This window comes from Ambystoma mexicanum, chromosome 6q, assembly GCF_040938575.1.
Source record: "Ambystoma mexicanum isolate Mex_15411 chromosome 6q, UKY_AmexF1_1, whole genome shotgun sequence".
NCBI classification, from domain to species: domain Eukaryota; kingdom Metazoa; phylum Chordata; class Amphibia; order Caudata; family Ambystomatidae; genus Ambystoma; species Ambystoma mexicanum.
The window spans coordinates 1,370,688,588-1,370,706,212 of NC_090937.1; the positions used below are offsets into that span (position 1 = coordinate 1,370,688,588).

The following is a 17,625-nucleotide window of genomic DNA, read 5'->3' on the forward strand; positions in this document are numbered from 1 at the left end:
GCGCCCAGGAACCTCGGCGTCAGTCGCCATCCATCGGTTCCTCGGGCGGGTTCACCAGGGGGACCTGAGCCTCGATGAACTTGACGGCCTCATCCGGGACCGTGAAAAAATAGCTCTTGTTGCGGTGGATAAATTTCAGGCGGGCCGGGAAAAGCATGGAGTATTCAATTTTTCTGTCTCTCAACATCTTCTTGACCCCACTGAATCGGCGTCGCTCCATCTGGACTCCCACCGAAAAGTCAGGGAAAATTCTGATGACTTGGGATTCCAACCTTAGTTCGCCCCTCTCCCTGGCCAAGCGGAGGATATGATCCCTGTCTTTGTAGCTGAGTAGTTTAGCGATGATGGGCCTGGGGAAGTCTCCGGGCTTAGGGCGGGGTGCCAGGGAGCGGTGTGCTCTTTCAACAGTGAAGAACGGGGAGAGCACAGGATCGCCTAGGAGGTCCTTGATGAGCTGCTCAACCGCGGTCTCCATGCGGCCTTTGAGTGCGGATTCGGGAACCCCAACTATTCGGATGTTATTTCGCCGTGATCTCGATTCGAGGTCATCGTTCTTGGCCTTGACCTGTTTCATGTCGCGGACGAGCTCTGAGACCGTAGTCTGGAGGGTGTGGATGTGGTCCTCATTGGTCCCTATCCGCTGTTCTGTTTCCGTGAGCCTGGACCCGTGCTGGTCAATTTGGGCGCGTAGGGAGGCGACATTAGCATTAATATCGTCCAGCTTTTCATGGAAGGAAGCAAAGTTTTTGGCCATGGACTCCATCATGGTAGTGAGGTCAGGCTGAGGGGGGTCCGGGAGTGCCTCGCCATCTTCCTGTGTCGCGGAGGAGGACGCCTGGTCTGCCCGATGGGCTGGTTTGGTGAATTTGTCCATAGCGCCCGCTTTGTTGGCGCCCCGCGCCCTGTTGGACATTGTTGTGGCGGGGAGGTTCCAGCGGCTCCGGCCGGGTCAGATATGGGTAACGGGCGTGGGGTCGGTGGATGAGGCAATGACAGGACTGTAAGCACAGGGGGGCCACCCCGTGCGCCCGCAGGGTGGAGGGGCGGGCAACAGTGTGGCCACCAAGGTGGTGTGGGCTGGTAGGGGTCCCGGGCGGTGTAGTTCCGGCGGGGGGGCAGAGGCCCCGGTCGTCCAGGGAGCCCAGGTATTTTATGCGGCTGCCAGGTGTCAGGTCAGGCCCCGAATTCAGAGTGTAGAAGGCAGGTGGGGCCCGAGCCCAGAAGCAGGTGAGGGGGACCCCCAGGTGGGGTTAGCTATGTTTTCTCCCAGGAGGCGTCAGGGAGGACAGCGCCAGGCACTCACCCCGGGGCCTCCAGAAGTGCCATGTCCGGCGTGGGCCTGTAGCTGCAGCAGCGCCCCCAGCGATCCCCGCGGCTGGCCCAGGGGGGCGGGGGGGCCCAGCAGCGGTGTCCTCGGGATGCCCGGCTCCCTCACCAGTGAGAGCGGGCGAGTGATCCGCCTTTCCCCGCAGGGGCAACGGGCCGCCGCCCCGTCCGGCGCGGGCCTGCCAGGCGACGCAAGCCGCGGCGATCGGGAGCTCCCCGCAGCCGAGGCGGGGCCGGCCTCCCTCGCGGGGGCCCCTCGTTGGCGGCAGCGGGCGGTGGCGCGGGAGGAGCGGGGACCACAGCTCCTCCCGATGCTGGATATTCCAGGTAGCCCCCGGGGTAGCGGGCCCGCGGTCAGCGGCGCTGGGGCCCCGCGGCGTCACTGCTCCTCTGGCGGCGATCAGCCCGCCGTGGATCCGAGAGGCCTCGGACGGCCTTAGGCTGCACCAGTTCGGGTCTCGGGCGCCTTTTCGCCTCGGGATTTCAGGAGAATGCAGCGGGCAGCGCCGCTGTTCGAATCGCTAACTTTCTGTGCCGCAGCGGAGCGGATTAGCGCTGGTGGAGCAAGGATTTAGGTGTGCCGTGACAGAGCTCCGACGCTAAGCGGCCATCTTGCTTGGCTGCTCAACAGCGCCCCCTCTTGTGACCTTTTCTGAAATCAAATATGATATTTTTATAAGAATTGACTTGGTATTAATGAAAAATGTGTATTGTACCTATGAACCACCCAAGTCCACCTCCTGGGTTTCTCAGTCACGACTACCGCTTGGAGGGCCTACTAAGCTTGAGTGAATCACAAGCAGTGCCTACGTCGGGGAGTTGCGCCTAAGGACCTGAATACAGGTCCTAGGGAAAAGCTCCTTCACAGTCACCCTTACTGCACTCTTTATAGAAATAGAAATGCAGGAGCTGTTACTGGAAAATTTGTGTATTCTACAAAAAGAAGTTGGGAAGCATAAAAATGCCTATATTAAAGGGTATCCCATCATATAGTTCCAAAATAACATAGTATCATCTTGTTTCTAAAAACAAATTTTATTACTTCACATAAACAAGCCAAAATGTATTGGTAAGAAACAATTAATAAAAATGATCATATCACATAAAACAAATATAAGACAAAATTCTTTACAAAGCCTAAAAAAACACACCAACACAAGTAAACCGATATAAGTGGGTCCTAATTTCATAGTATGTTTAAGGTCCACCATGTGTCTTGTTCTCACTATGATCCTATTTGCCGCAAATAGCTCCGGCTGATGTATGTTAACTATAATGCTTCATAGTATCCCGACTTGTACAAGTTTCTGTCCGTTAGGCACACAGATGTAGGACATTCTTCAGGGGCATATATTGCCTTGTGTATGAAGTCTGTTTTGTTAAAATACTTTCTTTTTTGAAAACCCAAAAAAAGGTGTACCCTGTTGATCAGAATAAAGGCACTACACTAGTAACTGATGTCACATTATTGGTCTAGTACTTTGACCATTTCTCATAGCCCTCATCCCCCAAAAAGGGTGTGAAATATGCTCATTAATAACCTACCTAACCGACTCGTAGGTTGAACGTTCCTGAGTCTTGTGAACACCTTAACTGGTTTTAATAGGCAGATTCCAGTTTTTGAAAAAGATTCCTACCATTGTCCTCTTCTCACAATTCTCACAATTCTAGTAAATAACACAAAAGTCCCCATTAGACTAGTTGAAAGGTGTGAGGGATGTTAAAACACAATATGCTGTAATAACTATAATCTTATCAAAGAGATAGTCTGGTCTTTGGCATGGTCGTCTGTACCAATGCAATAACTGCTGGGAAGATGTCACTATCATCTTATTAATATGTGGTCCATGGAGATGATTTCCAATTATAATTTTTTTTTAAACTCATGTATTGGCCTAGAGAGGTAAGTAGAAAAAAGATGTATGCAAAATCAGATAAATTTCTCTGTCATAGCTGCAACAAAGACTCAGAAAAGTATGATGTTGCTCAGACTTATGGGTTAAGGCTCAGGAATCCAAATGGATCTGAACTTGATATAAATGTTTTCATCTGCAATGTTCTTTAAATCTGTCAGGATAAACAAGACAGCAGAAGCCCTAAGCTAAATCTGTCAGGATAAACAAGACAGAAGCAGCCCTAATCAGTAAACTTATAGTCTATTTGTCAAAGATTTTTAGAAAAACTTTTAAAACCTAACATGAGCCACAGATCAAATCTCCAGACCTGGACGTCCACCACACATCAACAAACATTTTCCAAAATGGCTGTTGAAATACCGGCATCTCCAAGCGTTGTGACGTCATCACGTTTTACACGTGATGTCATCGTGCGGACCTTGTCATATTCTAAAAAAAAAGCATGCAAAAAATCGGGAAATGTAGTTTTATCCCCCACTTGTGGAAAAATCCCTGGGGTAATGCAAACAACTTCACTGCCTACTTTTTACATTTTTCATTTGTTTTTGAACTTGAAACTCGCGCTAAGTTGGAATTTTAGATTTGGAGGGCCGTGATAAACTGAGCATCCCTTAGTGTAATCCAGTCTATGCACAGTATCTTCTAGCCAAAGGACACATTTTTTGACCAAAGCGTACCACAGTCCACATCAGGAGAGGCACAAACCACCCGCTAGGTCTACACGGGGGAAAGAAATCTCTGGGAAATACCAAAAGTTCCCCTTTTATCCAATTAGACAAAGACTGAGCTCCGTCATCACATGTATTCATTGGGTGTTATCATAACATCCTCACGTCTTAACAATGCGCATTGTGCACACCCAATTTGTATGGTCCCTTACAATAATACACATCATCATATCTTAGTAACAAACAGTGTACACCCTTTGTTAGTAGCATAGTGTACACATACTCATGTCTTAACCAGGCTCAATATACCACCATAATTAGTATAGTAGACTTAGCACAACATAACAATGTAGATATGATCAATCTGACAATTCATTACATAATTGTGCCATTGTGCATATGGCAAATCTTCAACTGATACAAGTTCTATTAAGCAAAAAAGAAGAAGGTGGGGCATTTTTCCAGAAAGAACACACAGTATAGTCCTGAACAGTAATGGACTTTATAATAACAAAAATCATCGAACTGACAAAAGTTGGCTTATATTATTTAAGCATTATGCTATTCAACACCCTTGTTCAGACCATTGATATAGCTTTTTGTCAAAAAATAAATTTTTGTTCCAATTGTAACAATTTCTTATTGACCGAATCCTGTGATTCTCCCTTGATCTGTTTGAGGATTACCCATTCAAAATGATTACACAGATGATCTTTTCCAGGAAATGTTTGACCAGTGGAGCCTGTTCGACTCCATTCCTGATACAACTTTTGTGTTACATCATTCTTGTTTTACATTTTCTGTTTGTCTTGCCTATGTAGATATACTGGCATGGACATCTTATTAAGTAAATCACATTATTTGTGTTACAGTTAGTATGTTCTGTTGGTCTTTCTAGACCCAAATCCACAGTCATAGTTTTTTTAGTTTGAGTACACATTATACAATTCCCACATGGGTAATAACCAGATATTGGAGGGAGACCCCATAGATTTGTCTGTTGGCAACACCTCTTCTTACTACCCACATCATTTCTCATCACTAGGTTACGCACCGTAGTGCTTTTCTTAAAAGCCATGAGGGGTTTACCAATTTCCTTGGTCATGATTTTCTTCCAATTTTTATCAATGATGATTTTGATTTTATGAGAGGTTGCTGAATGCATTAACAAACACCAACGTGGTCTCCTTTATCCTCTCATCTCTCTGAATTTGTTGATCCGAAAGGGCTTCTCGGTTATTATTAAATGCTCTTTTGGCTGCTCTTTTAACCATTGGGGAGGGTACCCACGTTGGACCAGTTTGTCAATAGGTTTATTCGCCCTATTCTCATGGAACTCGTTGGTGCTGCTGTTCTTCTTAAAATGCAAAAACTGTCCGAAAGTCAAGTTATTTTTTACATGTTGTGCGTGATGGCTATTGTAATGCAATAATGCATTTTATCTGTATTTATAGTATAAGGTCTTACTAGCAAGGACCCTTGTTCATGATATATACAAATATCCAAGTAATTGACTTGATTATTGCGGATGTTACTAGTGAACTTAAGATACCTATACTGTTCATTTACGCCAATTCACAAAACGTTTTGAGTCATCTTCAGTGCCTTTCCAGACGACGAACACGTCGTCTATGAAGCGTAGCCAGCATAGAATGCTTTCTGGAAATGGGTTCAACTGGGAGTAGACCACTGTTTCCTCAAACATGTTAACGTATAGATTTGCCAGATTGGGGGCCATTGCAGCCCCTATAACTGTTCCCTCAATTTGCTTATAAAATTGGCGCATAAACTGAAAAATGTAATTTGTATGGGCCATTTCTGTAAACCATTTGATGAAAGCATTAGAGATTAGATGTTCATCTCTTTTTAGTAGAGTTTCCTCTACTACTTCCAGTGTTGCCAATTGGGGTATGTTGGTATAGAGTGCTTGGATGTCTAAGCACAATAACAGATTTTCACCAGTATTAAAAGCGGTGCCCTAAATTCTATTGATAGCACCCGTGGTGTCCTTGATATAACTCTTCATGTTGGAACATGTGTGACACGTTTAATAAAGCAGTCTGCTACGTATAATGAAGAAGTCTGCTTATAGTATTGTAATAAAAAATGTGACTGTAAACTAAAAAGCGGTGTGCGATGGCTAGTGGCTTTGAACCTGCAGTGATGTACAGTAGGCACCAGCCTTGGCCCTAATAAAATAAAAAAAGGTCCAAATGTCTACCTGGACCATGCCAGGTGCAAGTCCACATCAACAATAAAATACAATTCATAAATGCTGTTAACTATTGGATTATTCGATAAAAAGAAAATGCTGTTGAATGCCAAGGGGGCTTGAAACATGATAGTTGAACATTTACTAATTGGCCACTACTTTTCCCGTCGGCCATCCACACTGCAAGATTTACTGCCTGTTGTAATAAAACAGTCCATTTATTTTAATGCTATAGTTCTGTAACAAATGAAATGAAAAAGGCCAGTTCCTAAAAGGTGTTGATGAATATGGTATGCCAACCCAGTACTCATGACTTCTCATAGTTCAGAGCACCTCTTTGTATCCACCTGCTCTGGGCATGCTGGGGTGTGTGGTTTTCATCTAGTCCTGCACTGGGGGAAGATATGCAGTTACTTAATCTTTCGGGATGTTGGAAATGAGTCAAAGAAATAAAACAGAGGCCACTTAACAAGGCAAAGGTTTTCATCAACTTGCAAAAGGGGTGCTGGCTGCTATCTAAACTTTCAATGGCAGGTATTGTAGTAATGCATATCTGAAATCTGTTTTTCAAGGGGATTGTGTCCTCCGACGTATTCCACATCTTTGACAGTAATGACCACAGCTGTGCTGCTTCGGAAAACTTTTTCGGCTTAGGCGTCCTGCGTCGATGATGTCGATACGCTGTCCCTCGAGGGCCTCCGTCGATGGTCGACGTCACCGGATGTTATATCTAGGACGCACGATGCCCGTAGCCTCAGTTCTGTTTTTTCTGCGAACGTGTTCGCTTCGGAATCTCGGCACGCTCAATTCTTCTACTTCGTTTATGAAAGTTTGAGAAAATGTCTTTGTCTTCTTCTACCCCGAAGTCAAAAAGTGTCGGTACTGCAGTTCCAAAATGTCCATCACAGACCCGCACGACGTCTGCCTCAGGTGCCTCGGCGAAAGCCACGCCACCGACGACTGCGATGACTGCCAGTCCTCGACATCTAAGGCCTTGCGGGAGCGGAAGAAGAAATTATCGGTAGGTAGGGTATCTAAAACACGTAAGTTTAAATCTGCTGGGCTTTCGACCGACGACTCGAGGGGCGACTATCCGTGTCGACGTAAGTCCAGGGGGGTCTCGGTTTCGAGTGGGTCCCGCCATTCCTCTGCCTCTTCTAGGCACTCTCGGAAGCACCGTCACCGGTCGCCTTCCCCGTCCTCGTCGGAGGACTCCGCCAGACCGCGGGTGACTTGTCTCACCAAGTCTTCATCGCCGGCCGAATGGGACGCTTTCCAACAGCAGATGATGGCGATTTTCGAATCGCAGGACACTGTTCCGTCCGCGCCTTCGAGAGAAGCCGGCAAGGAATGAGCTAGAGCCACCGCTCACACGCCTTCGGGCTCGGGGGGTCGGCGCGATCATCGGGAGCCGTCGAGGTCCCGATCGGACAAGGTTGATCGCCATAGCCGTGCCAGGTCCAGGTCCCAGTCCTCGAGACCGTCGGAATCTGTGAGGCCTTCTAAGAAGGCATCGACGCCATCGGCGCCGCGTCCATTGAGGGACTCTCTCGAGGCTCTGGCTCCGAAGAAGTCGTCGGCGCCGAGGCCGTCGAAGGACACTCTCGGGGCAACGGCCTCTAAGCCGTTATCGACGTCATTGGTGCCTTTTCCATCCGTGCCCTCGACGCCTTTTGAGGAGTATTTACTGGAGGTGCCCCGGATGGTTGTGGAAACTCCAAGGAAGGCTCTCAGCAAGCCAGTGAGGCCTGTCTTTGAACCCTTCTCTCGTCATCCCCCCAGGCTTGATTTATTCCAGCCTGTGGACTATATTTCAGAGGTGGAAGAAGGGTCGGATGAGGAGGGGGTTGTGCCTCCTGAGGTTCCTGAAGACCTGCTGTCTGGTCACAGTCAAATGGAAGACCTTTGTCAGTCCTTATGACGCCAGTGGTCTGGACACCTCTCCGGAGGTTGAGGGTGACTGAGTACTTGGGGTGGTCTGCTCCACCTGTTGATTTTCTGCAGGATGGCCTGACTGATATCCTAGACCAAGGTCCACCCACTGACCCGGTGTTGGCATTTCATTTGGCTTTGCAAAGAAGGATGGCAGCGGCTTGGACTGCTCCGGAGAGTCTCCCGGCAGTGAATAAGTCGATTCCGAAAAAATACCGTCCAGCCAGTGGTGACCCTTGCTACTTGTCGACGCACCCCACTCCAGAGAGTTTGGTGGTGCAGGCGGCTACGGCCCCAGCGAAGCAGGCTGCGTACCCTACCATCCCTCCTGATAGGGATGACAAGTGCTTTGATCGTTGGGCAAAGAAGCTATTTTCTTCTGGGGGTATGGCTTTAGAGGCAGCCAACTCTGTTTGTGCCTTGGCAAGATTCACTCACACTCTGGAATTGTTCATCTTTGGCAGCTGAACATATTCTCGAAGGGGAGGAACAGGATGGTTTTCTAGCCCTCGTCCAAGATGGCAAGGATGCCATGTGTGAATCCGTTCAGTCGGGTCTGGACATGGCAGACTGTGTCAGCCGGTCCATGGCGGCGAGCACCGTGATGCGCAGGTTTGCGTGTTTGCGGAAGTCAGGGTTTGCTCCTGATGTGCAATTCCGGCTTCTCAACATGCCCTTTGATGGTGTCCATCTTTTTGGCAGCAAGGCTGACGAGAGCCTTGAGAGGTTGCGGACCTCCAAAGCTGCAGCAAAATCTTTGAGCCAACCTCTGCATTTTCGTCCTAGGGGACAGCAATGGAGGGGAGGTTCCTTTCGGTACTACTCTTCCTTTGGTAGATCGAGAGGAGCTGCCAGTCAAAGGGGCCATTGTAGGAGTACCAGAGGTGGAAAGCAAGGTACTCGAGCTGCCAAAGTCGCTCGGGCAGTTGCCTCTTTGCCCTCAGGCACTGCCGCGTCAGCTCAGTCATGAGGCCATGTCCCATGCTTCGCCGGTTGGGGGAAGACTGACGCAGCATCTTGTAGAATGGCGTGCCATTACTTCAGATGTGTGGGTTCTGGAGATCATAGCCCATGACTACTGTCTTCCTTTCCGGCAAGGGCCTCACGACAATCCACAGGGGAAGCTCCAAGCGTCCGGATCCATTCCTTGTGCAGGAAATCCTGTCCCTGCTGGAGGAAGGCGCCATTGAACTGGGGCCTGTAGCGGAGAGGAACAAGGGATGGTATTCCCCATATTTTTTTATCCCAAAAAAAGACGGAGGCTTGAGACCCATCATGGACATGCGTGGTTTGAACAAGCTCCTCAGGAAGGACAAGTTCAAGATGGTGACTTTTTCTCAAGTCCTCCAGGCCCTTCAACTTCAGGATTGGTTGGTGTCTCTCGACCTCAAGGATGCTTACTTTCATGTGCCGATTCATCCCAAACACAGGAAGTACCTGAGGTTCGCGGTTGGCGACTCGCATTTTCAGTTTTGGGTCCTGCCGTTCGGATTGACCTCCTCCCTGAGGGTCTTCACCAAGCTGATGGTGGTGGTGGCAGCGTATCTCAGGAAAGGGGGGATTCACGTCTATCCCTACCTGGACGATTGGTTGATCAGGGCGCGCTCTCCTGAGCAAGTCCTGGATCATCTGTACGTCACCTGCCGGTCCCTTCACAAGCTGGGCTTCTCCCTCAATTTAAAGAAGTCTCATTTGACACCTACCCAGCGGCTCCAGTACATCAGAGCAGTGCTCGACACATCCCTGGGGCAGTGTTCGCCTCCTCAGGTGAGGGCTCATCACATTCTGCAGATAGTGGACAAGTTTCAACGTGCCCAGAGTCTCCCGGCGTTCCAGTTCTTGAGGTTGCTCGGCCTCATGGTATCCTGCATTTTTCTGGTGCCAGAGGCCAGACTGCGGATGAGATCTCTGCAGTGGGCTCTCAAGATGCAGTGGTCGCAGTTCTACTGCAGTATGTCGGATCACGTTCAGATTCCGCCCTCGGTCGCACAGGATCTTCTGTGGTGGGCCGTCGAAGGAAATTTGATGAAGGGTGCTCTGTTTTGGCAACCATGGCCGGAGGTGACGATCGTGACGGACGCATCCCTCGCGGGTTGGTGAGCTCATGCCAACGAGCTGACAGCCAGCGGCCGTTGGTCTCTGTTGGAGTCCAGAATCCACATCAATCTGTTAGAGCTGCGGGCTATCAGGCTAGCCCTGTGAGACACTATTCCCTGGACTCCATCCATGGGCAGGATTTGGCCTTTGGTAAGGCAGTCCTATATTCCGCAAATTGATTGGGGATTCCAAAATTCTAAATTTGTACATTCTTTTCCCACCTCCATACGTTGGTATTGCTTTTGGAGTCTGTCAAAGATGTGGAATACGTCGGAAAACATAATCCCTTCGAAGAACAAGTTACTTATCTTACCTGGTAACGTTCTTCCGATGGGATGTTCCTCTGACGTATTCCACATCGTACCCTCCCAGCCTGCCCCTCTACAGAATTTCTTATGCGATTGCAGCTTACGTTTCCGCAAGGCTTTCTGCAGTCATACTGGCAGGATATTGGTGCCACACGTTCTGGGAAAAAACTACAACTGAGGCTACGGGCGTCGTGCGTCCTAGATAAAACATCCGGTGACGTTGACCATCGACGGAGGCCCTCGAGGGACAGCGTATCGACGTCATCGACGCAGGACGCCTACGCCGAAAATGTTTTCCGAAGCAGCACAGCTGTGGTCATTACTGTCAAAGATGTGGAATACATCGGAGGAACATCCCATCGAAAGAACGTTACCAGGTAAGATAAGTAACTTGTTCTTGTTCTCACAACTGACTTCCGGTAAGCACATGAGCAACCCATTGTGGTCTCTTGCTGGGGATTAAGCTAATTTGTATGGACAAACAAAGTAACACTGGTGGAAGGATAGTGCAAGTGTCAGTTACTTGTTTATTTAGAACAATGGTTCAGTTCTACGGATTGCTACCCTTATCTGCAAGCTTGCTTTTGTCATTTAACGATCTACCATATTTGCATTTGTTACTAACACTGAAATGTTGAAATAGTTCTTTCTACGAGAAGTATTTTTGATTGACGTCTCTAAACCATATTCCTGCCTCATTGATGATTTAAATGTGCTCTTTTGTTGGAATTCTAGGTATTGGCTGCTTTACAGAAAGACAACCGGGAAATGGAAAGAGGAAGCCCATCTCTGAAACGTTGAAAATGCATTGGCAAAATCTAGTTCTGTGACTTTACTGAGAAATAGCAAAGATGTTGCTTTCAGACTGATATATATATGCAGACATGAACAACATTTGTTTTAGAGGTTTCCTTTTAACACTGGAGTTGGCCTTAAACAAGACATCCTCTAAATAATTAACTCAAGGCTTAGCCTTAAGAAGCTCAGTGGATGGACCTGCTGTACTGTAAATTCAACACGTTTGTGTGACATTTCATCATTACACTTTATACACTGTCGGAAAAGGAGCAGGAAGCCAGACGACTTTACTTCATTTTCTTTACCCCTGGTGGTTAATTTGGGAGAAATGTGTGTACAGAGATGTTGCCCAATATTCCTGCATGAGTAAAGCAGGAATGTAGTGCTCTGACCAAAATGACTTGTGTGTCTTTTTGTAGTGTTGATTCAGAAAACCTATTCTATTTTGGAGTGGTTAAATATTACATTGAATAACAGCACGGTGTTGGTAAAATTCAGTTGCATTATGTGGAACAAATAAGAGTAAAGTCCACATTCCAAAGATCTAAGCGAGCATTCAGAACAGCTTATATTAAACCACTCTGGTAAAATATTTAAAATGATACAAGTAAAAGAAGTTGTCGGACGAAATGGAACAGAGTTCTATATCAAACCTAGACCTTCGGTTTAATTTCCGTATGGTATGTATGTGTAGGATGGCAAGGAATATTGTTTAGAGTGATACCTATGTTAACTTGTGCAGAGGATTCATCTAAGACTTTTGTAGTAAATATCAAATAATGTATCAACCAGGAGAAAGTATCGAACAAATGAAGCTGTGTTAACTAATTGCAAATAATGTAGTTCTGAATGTTTAGCTTTTACTAGTAGTTGTATAGACTTGCACAACAGGATAGAGGTAGACCGCAGCTATTTGGGGACCGTATTTATGAGCGCACCGTTACCATTTTATGTTTAAAGTTTTGATACTGTAGTTCTGCTTGTTAAGAATGTATATTTGGACCATGGCAAGTGGGACTCCTGTAATGAAAGTTAGTAAATGGCAAAATTACTGTATCTAATACTTATTGATTGAATGCAAAGGTTAACACAAATTACAAATGTACTTTATTTATTGTAACATAATAATGTAAAATAATGTTTAAATCATGTACTGCAGAGCAGCCAAAGGAAAAGGTATATATCAGAGAGCTGTAAAGTGCTGTCCTACCCAAAAGCAATCATGTCAGTGATCTATAAACCTACTACACAGACAATTAACTATACATTTGCGCAGAGACCAAAGTAAAGACGCAGAAAATAAACTCAGTAAAATCAATGTAAACATTTGGTTTTTGTTCTATTTTGCAAGTCGTGGCATAACTTCCCTAGGCAAAGACATTGAGCAGGCTTTGTTCTTCCATGCCTTACACAATTTCTGAGGATTTATGAATGTGAGCCTGCCCTAACAAGAACTGAACATAATTGGGGCATTGTAGAGTTCAAGGGTAGGCTGCTTACTGGTGTTTGGCAATAGTACATCTGGGTGGGATATATTAAGCACAACAAGAAACCAGGGGGTTTGTCTGCTGAAATGTAACATCCTATTTTAACATGAGCACTGTAAGCGGGCCAGTGGACCACCAGTGTGCATGGAATTTGGGAAACCTCTTAGTACTTAATAGCGGCAGTTCCTCTAGTATCTAGAGCCACAGGGCTTAGGTTCTTTAGTAGGTTTTCAAAATCAAAATGGTATGTATCTATGTATGAGTTCTCAGTCTAATGGCACTTTATTTTCAGTACTGTATTAGAATTAAGCATTCTAATTCATACCAAATCCTCCCTTAAATGTAAATCTACTACATAATTAAATTAAAATGTTTCTTAATTGCTGAAGATCAAATGAACATATCCCCAGCATTACATTTGAAGTCACAACTCAGTTTATGGTGTTTGATGACATGTCAATTCTATAACAAAAAAGGAAGGTATCACAAAGTGTATCCCCAATCAAAACCTCCCAAGATAACATGTCACGGTGATTTCTCTCAGCCCTAGCATTTGGTGATGTTTTGCATTTTAAGGCGCTTTTGCCTATAAAGCGTACTCAAACAAATGACCAAGTTCCAAAATGTTTAGCACCCTTTTACAATATTGCCAGTGAAAAATAAGTCTTTGAATAACAGTGTTGGGTCTGTGTTTAGATTTTTCATTTAATACTTTGTTTTCAGTATTCTTATCATGATTTTAGAAGTACTCCTTTTCCTCACATCATCACCATCATACAATGGCAAGTGTGTTGTATGGAGAGCAACGCTAATAAAGTTTGAATCCGTTTTTACTGAGATAATCTGTGCGTACATGCACAATGCTACTCTCTGTGACCTGACCGAGCACACCAAACTTGTTTAATTGCACAGTGCGGTTTATCAGCATAGAAATTCTGAAACCCTCTAAATGTTGTCACATCCTAAGTGAATGCACTTTTTGACTACTGAAACTTTGAATGTAACACATGGAACAGGAATGGAAAAATGACTTACTAGCACATGTGCACTCTATGTATAAATGGAATTGGTTTCTTACTTTTGATTTACATTTTCTGTTTTCATGTGTATATTTTATAATTGTTATTCAATTTACATACAGCTGTGTTCTTAGATTTATTAATATCAATGCAATAATGGACTTTGCACTGTTTGTTTTTAAAGTAGATGCGAAGAATGCCGCCTGGGAAACAATGCAAGCATTGATAGGTAGCAGACCAAGTTGTAAATGTTAGTTACATTTTTGGGGAAGCTAGGATAATTGGGCGGGACTCTTTTTGGTAACCCGGGTCAACATTGTTTATACCTAGTCATATCTGGATTTTACATTTCCAAGTAATTCAGTAATCATCTTTGGAGTGTTGTTTGGGAGGATGCCCATTAATGTTTTTTCATGTATGTTTTCCAAAACTGATAAAAATTCATTTTACAAACAGAGAAGAACTGTGGGTTATAAAAAGGTTTTTAAACAACTTTAGAAAATGCTGAAAGAATTCTGAGGGGTCACGTTTCAGATATATCTAGAACAGATTATATCGTTGAACAAAGTCAAATCCTGCTATTCACGTAAAGAGATCCTATAAAAGGTACTTGTTTCTCCATGGTGTTCTAACAGAATCGAAAAGCTGCCTCAATGCCAGTCTGCGTTTTTTTGAATGTACAGCTATAATTGAGCAATTTGTTTTATGTAGATAAATTGGTGTTTCGAATCTGGAATTGTAACTTTTCTGAACTGTACATTTTTTATTAAAGTCATGCAAAAGAAGGATCATGTTTCATTGTATTTATATCAAATCTGGGTCTCTCTTACCAATTTTAACTGCTATGAGTGGAATATGTTTTCCGAATTGTTCAAAAATATCCTATGAAAAATAAACTAAATTCTCACTATTTTGGCTTTTTTTTCGTTTTGGAACAGAGTTTACCTTGTTACACCTCTAAACCGAATCTCTCACCACTCTTTGATCAGATCTTGTAGAAGGTTGATTTTGGTTTTCTTTTCTTTTTTTAAATGTTTTATTGAGATGAGTAACAAATTACGAATTAAGATTGTAACATATGGATAAGGCATGTAATCCGACAAGTGAGACATGACACACAAAACAATCTCTGCACAGCGTAATTCTGAATCGAAACAATTTGGTGTCGATATGCCGGGTTGTTTTCGGTTTTCATTTACACAGCAGTGGTATATTGTCATAACTCGAACAAGCTTCACAGTAGGGAATATTTCCCTCTGTTGACCGAGTGGTATAACTAATACACAGGATATTAATTAGTTTGAGGCGCAAATCTTGTACAGTTCACATTTTTGTGGAGGCGAAACAGATGCGAGTTAGTAAAGTTAGAGAAGATTGTGATTACCATGCACTAGTTAGGAGGTTTTCTAAAACAAAGGGAAGTGACTTGTTTTTTTAACAGTTTGCCAGCGTTGGATCTTTCATAGATTCACATGGTGTTTGTATATTCCCCATCATCAGGCTGGGAATCCTCAGTAACATTAAGGCAGTATACATTTAAATTTGAAACTGCAGTCTCTTTAGTGGTCTCTTAAAGTCATTTGGGCTAATATTGTCACACAGCCAATAGGTAAAGACTCCTTTAGCTCCTCACCTGAAAGCCATCTTCAGATTCTTTACTGCACGTTAAAGTGTTGGGAATCCTCTGAGTTCTCTTCTTCATTCGTAGATCTAAATACTTTTTTCTGCGACTTTCATCTTGGTATGTCTGTCGAGTGCTTTCAAATTCTGGTGGTTGGGGGTGTTTTTACATTCCTGGTGCTTCCCTGCTAGTCATACCTTTGCCACCTTAGGCAGTCGACGAGCCCAGGCTTCCACGAAAGAAGCCAGTGGATTTGTATTTATTTGTATTTATTTTGTATTTATATAGCGCCTTAATCCAAAGTGCTTAACATAGCAAAAGTATATAAACAATAACATAAACGGTACAACAGTAAACTAGTGAAGATTGACATTGAGAGCCTGGGATCAGCCCTGCTGGATCAGAGGAAGTTTCAGCGATTTGCGGAATAAGGAATAGATGGTGATAGAGCGTATAGAAAGAGGAAGAAGATTCCAATGCAGGACGGTTTTGTCAATGGTTGCTGTGATGCTGCTTTCTGCATTTACAGCAGATTCGTCCACTAAGAAGACTGTGTCCACTCACTTCTCATTGACTGCGACGAAGCACAGAATCCCTGTCCACGTCCTCATCCACCACTCAGTTGATGTCTTCACAGCTACTCGGTCAACGACTTCATCCACAGTACCTCTGATGACCAAGACATCCAACTCCGTTTATCAAGATCCTGCTGGTCTGGCCACATCAGTATTTCCACACATCATCCCTAATGGCACCCCCAAACGCCTTCGGGAGTCCTCTGCCCAGTGCACCCTGCTATCCACTATATTGCCGTAGAAATTAGAAACTAGTTTACTAGTCTCCTCCAGCCCAATCACCCCATCCAGAATACGTGCGACCTCCGGCTGCAACGGCAATGTTGTAAAACATGCTTTCAACAAATCTCTCAGCCGAAAGAACAAAAATAAATTCAGGGTTGTGGCATCCCCTTTCTCCCTGAACTCAGCAATAGAGAGGAACCACCCCCCGCCCCCTGAAACAGATCCCCTGAACGGCTTGCTTGTTAACAGTATGTTAGGAATATATGTAACCGGCAGCCTTGGTGAGTAAAGAACCCCCCTCCCTCCCTCCCTCTCTCTCCTTCCACTCAATATGCACCTGAGCCTTCTCAATTCCCATGTGCCGCCTGCATACCAATACACCAGAAAGGACGCTTGTGCCGCCTCAAAATCCGGTAGCACCAAACCGCCCCTATCCAGTGGTGCAATCAGTCATTCCCACTTCATGTGAGGCCGATTCCCTGCCCAGATATAACGGCTCACAGCCCTTTTGAGCTCCCCGAAATAGGACTTTGGAAGCATGAGCGGCACATTTAGAAACTGATACAAAAACGGAGTTTGAGGGGCAACCTCATCCACCTCCTCATGTTCACTTCCACCCGTGCCAAAACCTTATCAAAGTTACACTTACATAACCCCTCTGGTGACCGGGCTATATTTATCCACAGGTATCGAGTATACTAAATACGATATTGGAAGTTCAACCCATCCGTATATTGCAGCGCACACGCATCAAGTGGAAAAAGCACAGGTTTTGCAGAATGAACTTTCAATTCAGAATAGTTTGCATCACATCCTTCATTATCAACACCAAGTTTGATGCAGGGTCCGTTACGTAGCGCACCATTTCATCGGCATATGAGGATACCACCAGTTTGTGACTATACATGCGTAACATCCACTGGCTCCCATTCCAAGAAAGGCATCATGTACAAAACACTAGCATTGACCCACAAATGTATCTCAAACACTGCCCCTACCTACCTGTCCAGAAAAGTTTCAAAGGTCCAATCCGCCAGAGCTACTCGGGATGCTTACTCTCATTTACTCATTCCTAGATACAGGCGACAGAAACCAGGGGGAAGCAGCTTTGAGGTGATCGCGGCTAAACTCTGGCAAGGCCTCCCGCTAGCCTTAGGATCTGATGACTCCTTCTGGTCCTTCCGCAAAGGCCTCAGAATCTGGCTCTTTTCACAAGACCTCCAAATTTAACTAAACCCGGCAAACTGTTGGCGCCAACTACTCCACCGTGTCCCTGATCAGAAATGTAGTTCTAGACTACATGTATGTACCATTTATGTTGTCCTGTAAACTAATGTACTACTTATGTCTGTAACATTGCTGTTACCACTGCCTTCATGCAACCAACGCCCAGATGCCGCTGGGTTTGGTGCGCTTTACAAATGTCTAAATAAGTAAATAC

The 17,625-nt window shown here is 45.1% G+C and overlaps 1 protein-coding gene across 4 annotated transcripts in view; it reads left to right on the top strand.

Moving 5' to 3' along the window:
- TBC1D14 (TBC1 domain family member 14) overlaps window positions 1-14,549 on the top strand; it is a 1,472,366-nt gene extending 1,457,817 nt beyond the window's left edge. For all 4 annotated transcript variants that reach the window (XM_069632000.1, XM_069631998.1, XM_069632001.1 and 1 more), the window contains one exon: window positions 11,195-14,549. In XM_069632000.1, coding sequence (XP_069488101.1) covers window positions 11,195-11,260 — 66 coding nt within the window. In that variant the 3' untranslated portion in view covers window positions 11,261-14,549. The remainder of the gene's footprint in view (window positions 1-11,194) is intronic.
- Window positions 14,550-17,625: the final 3,076 nt, after the last annotated feature.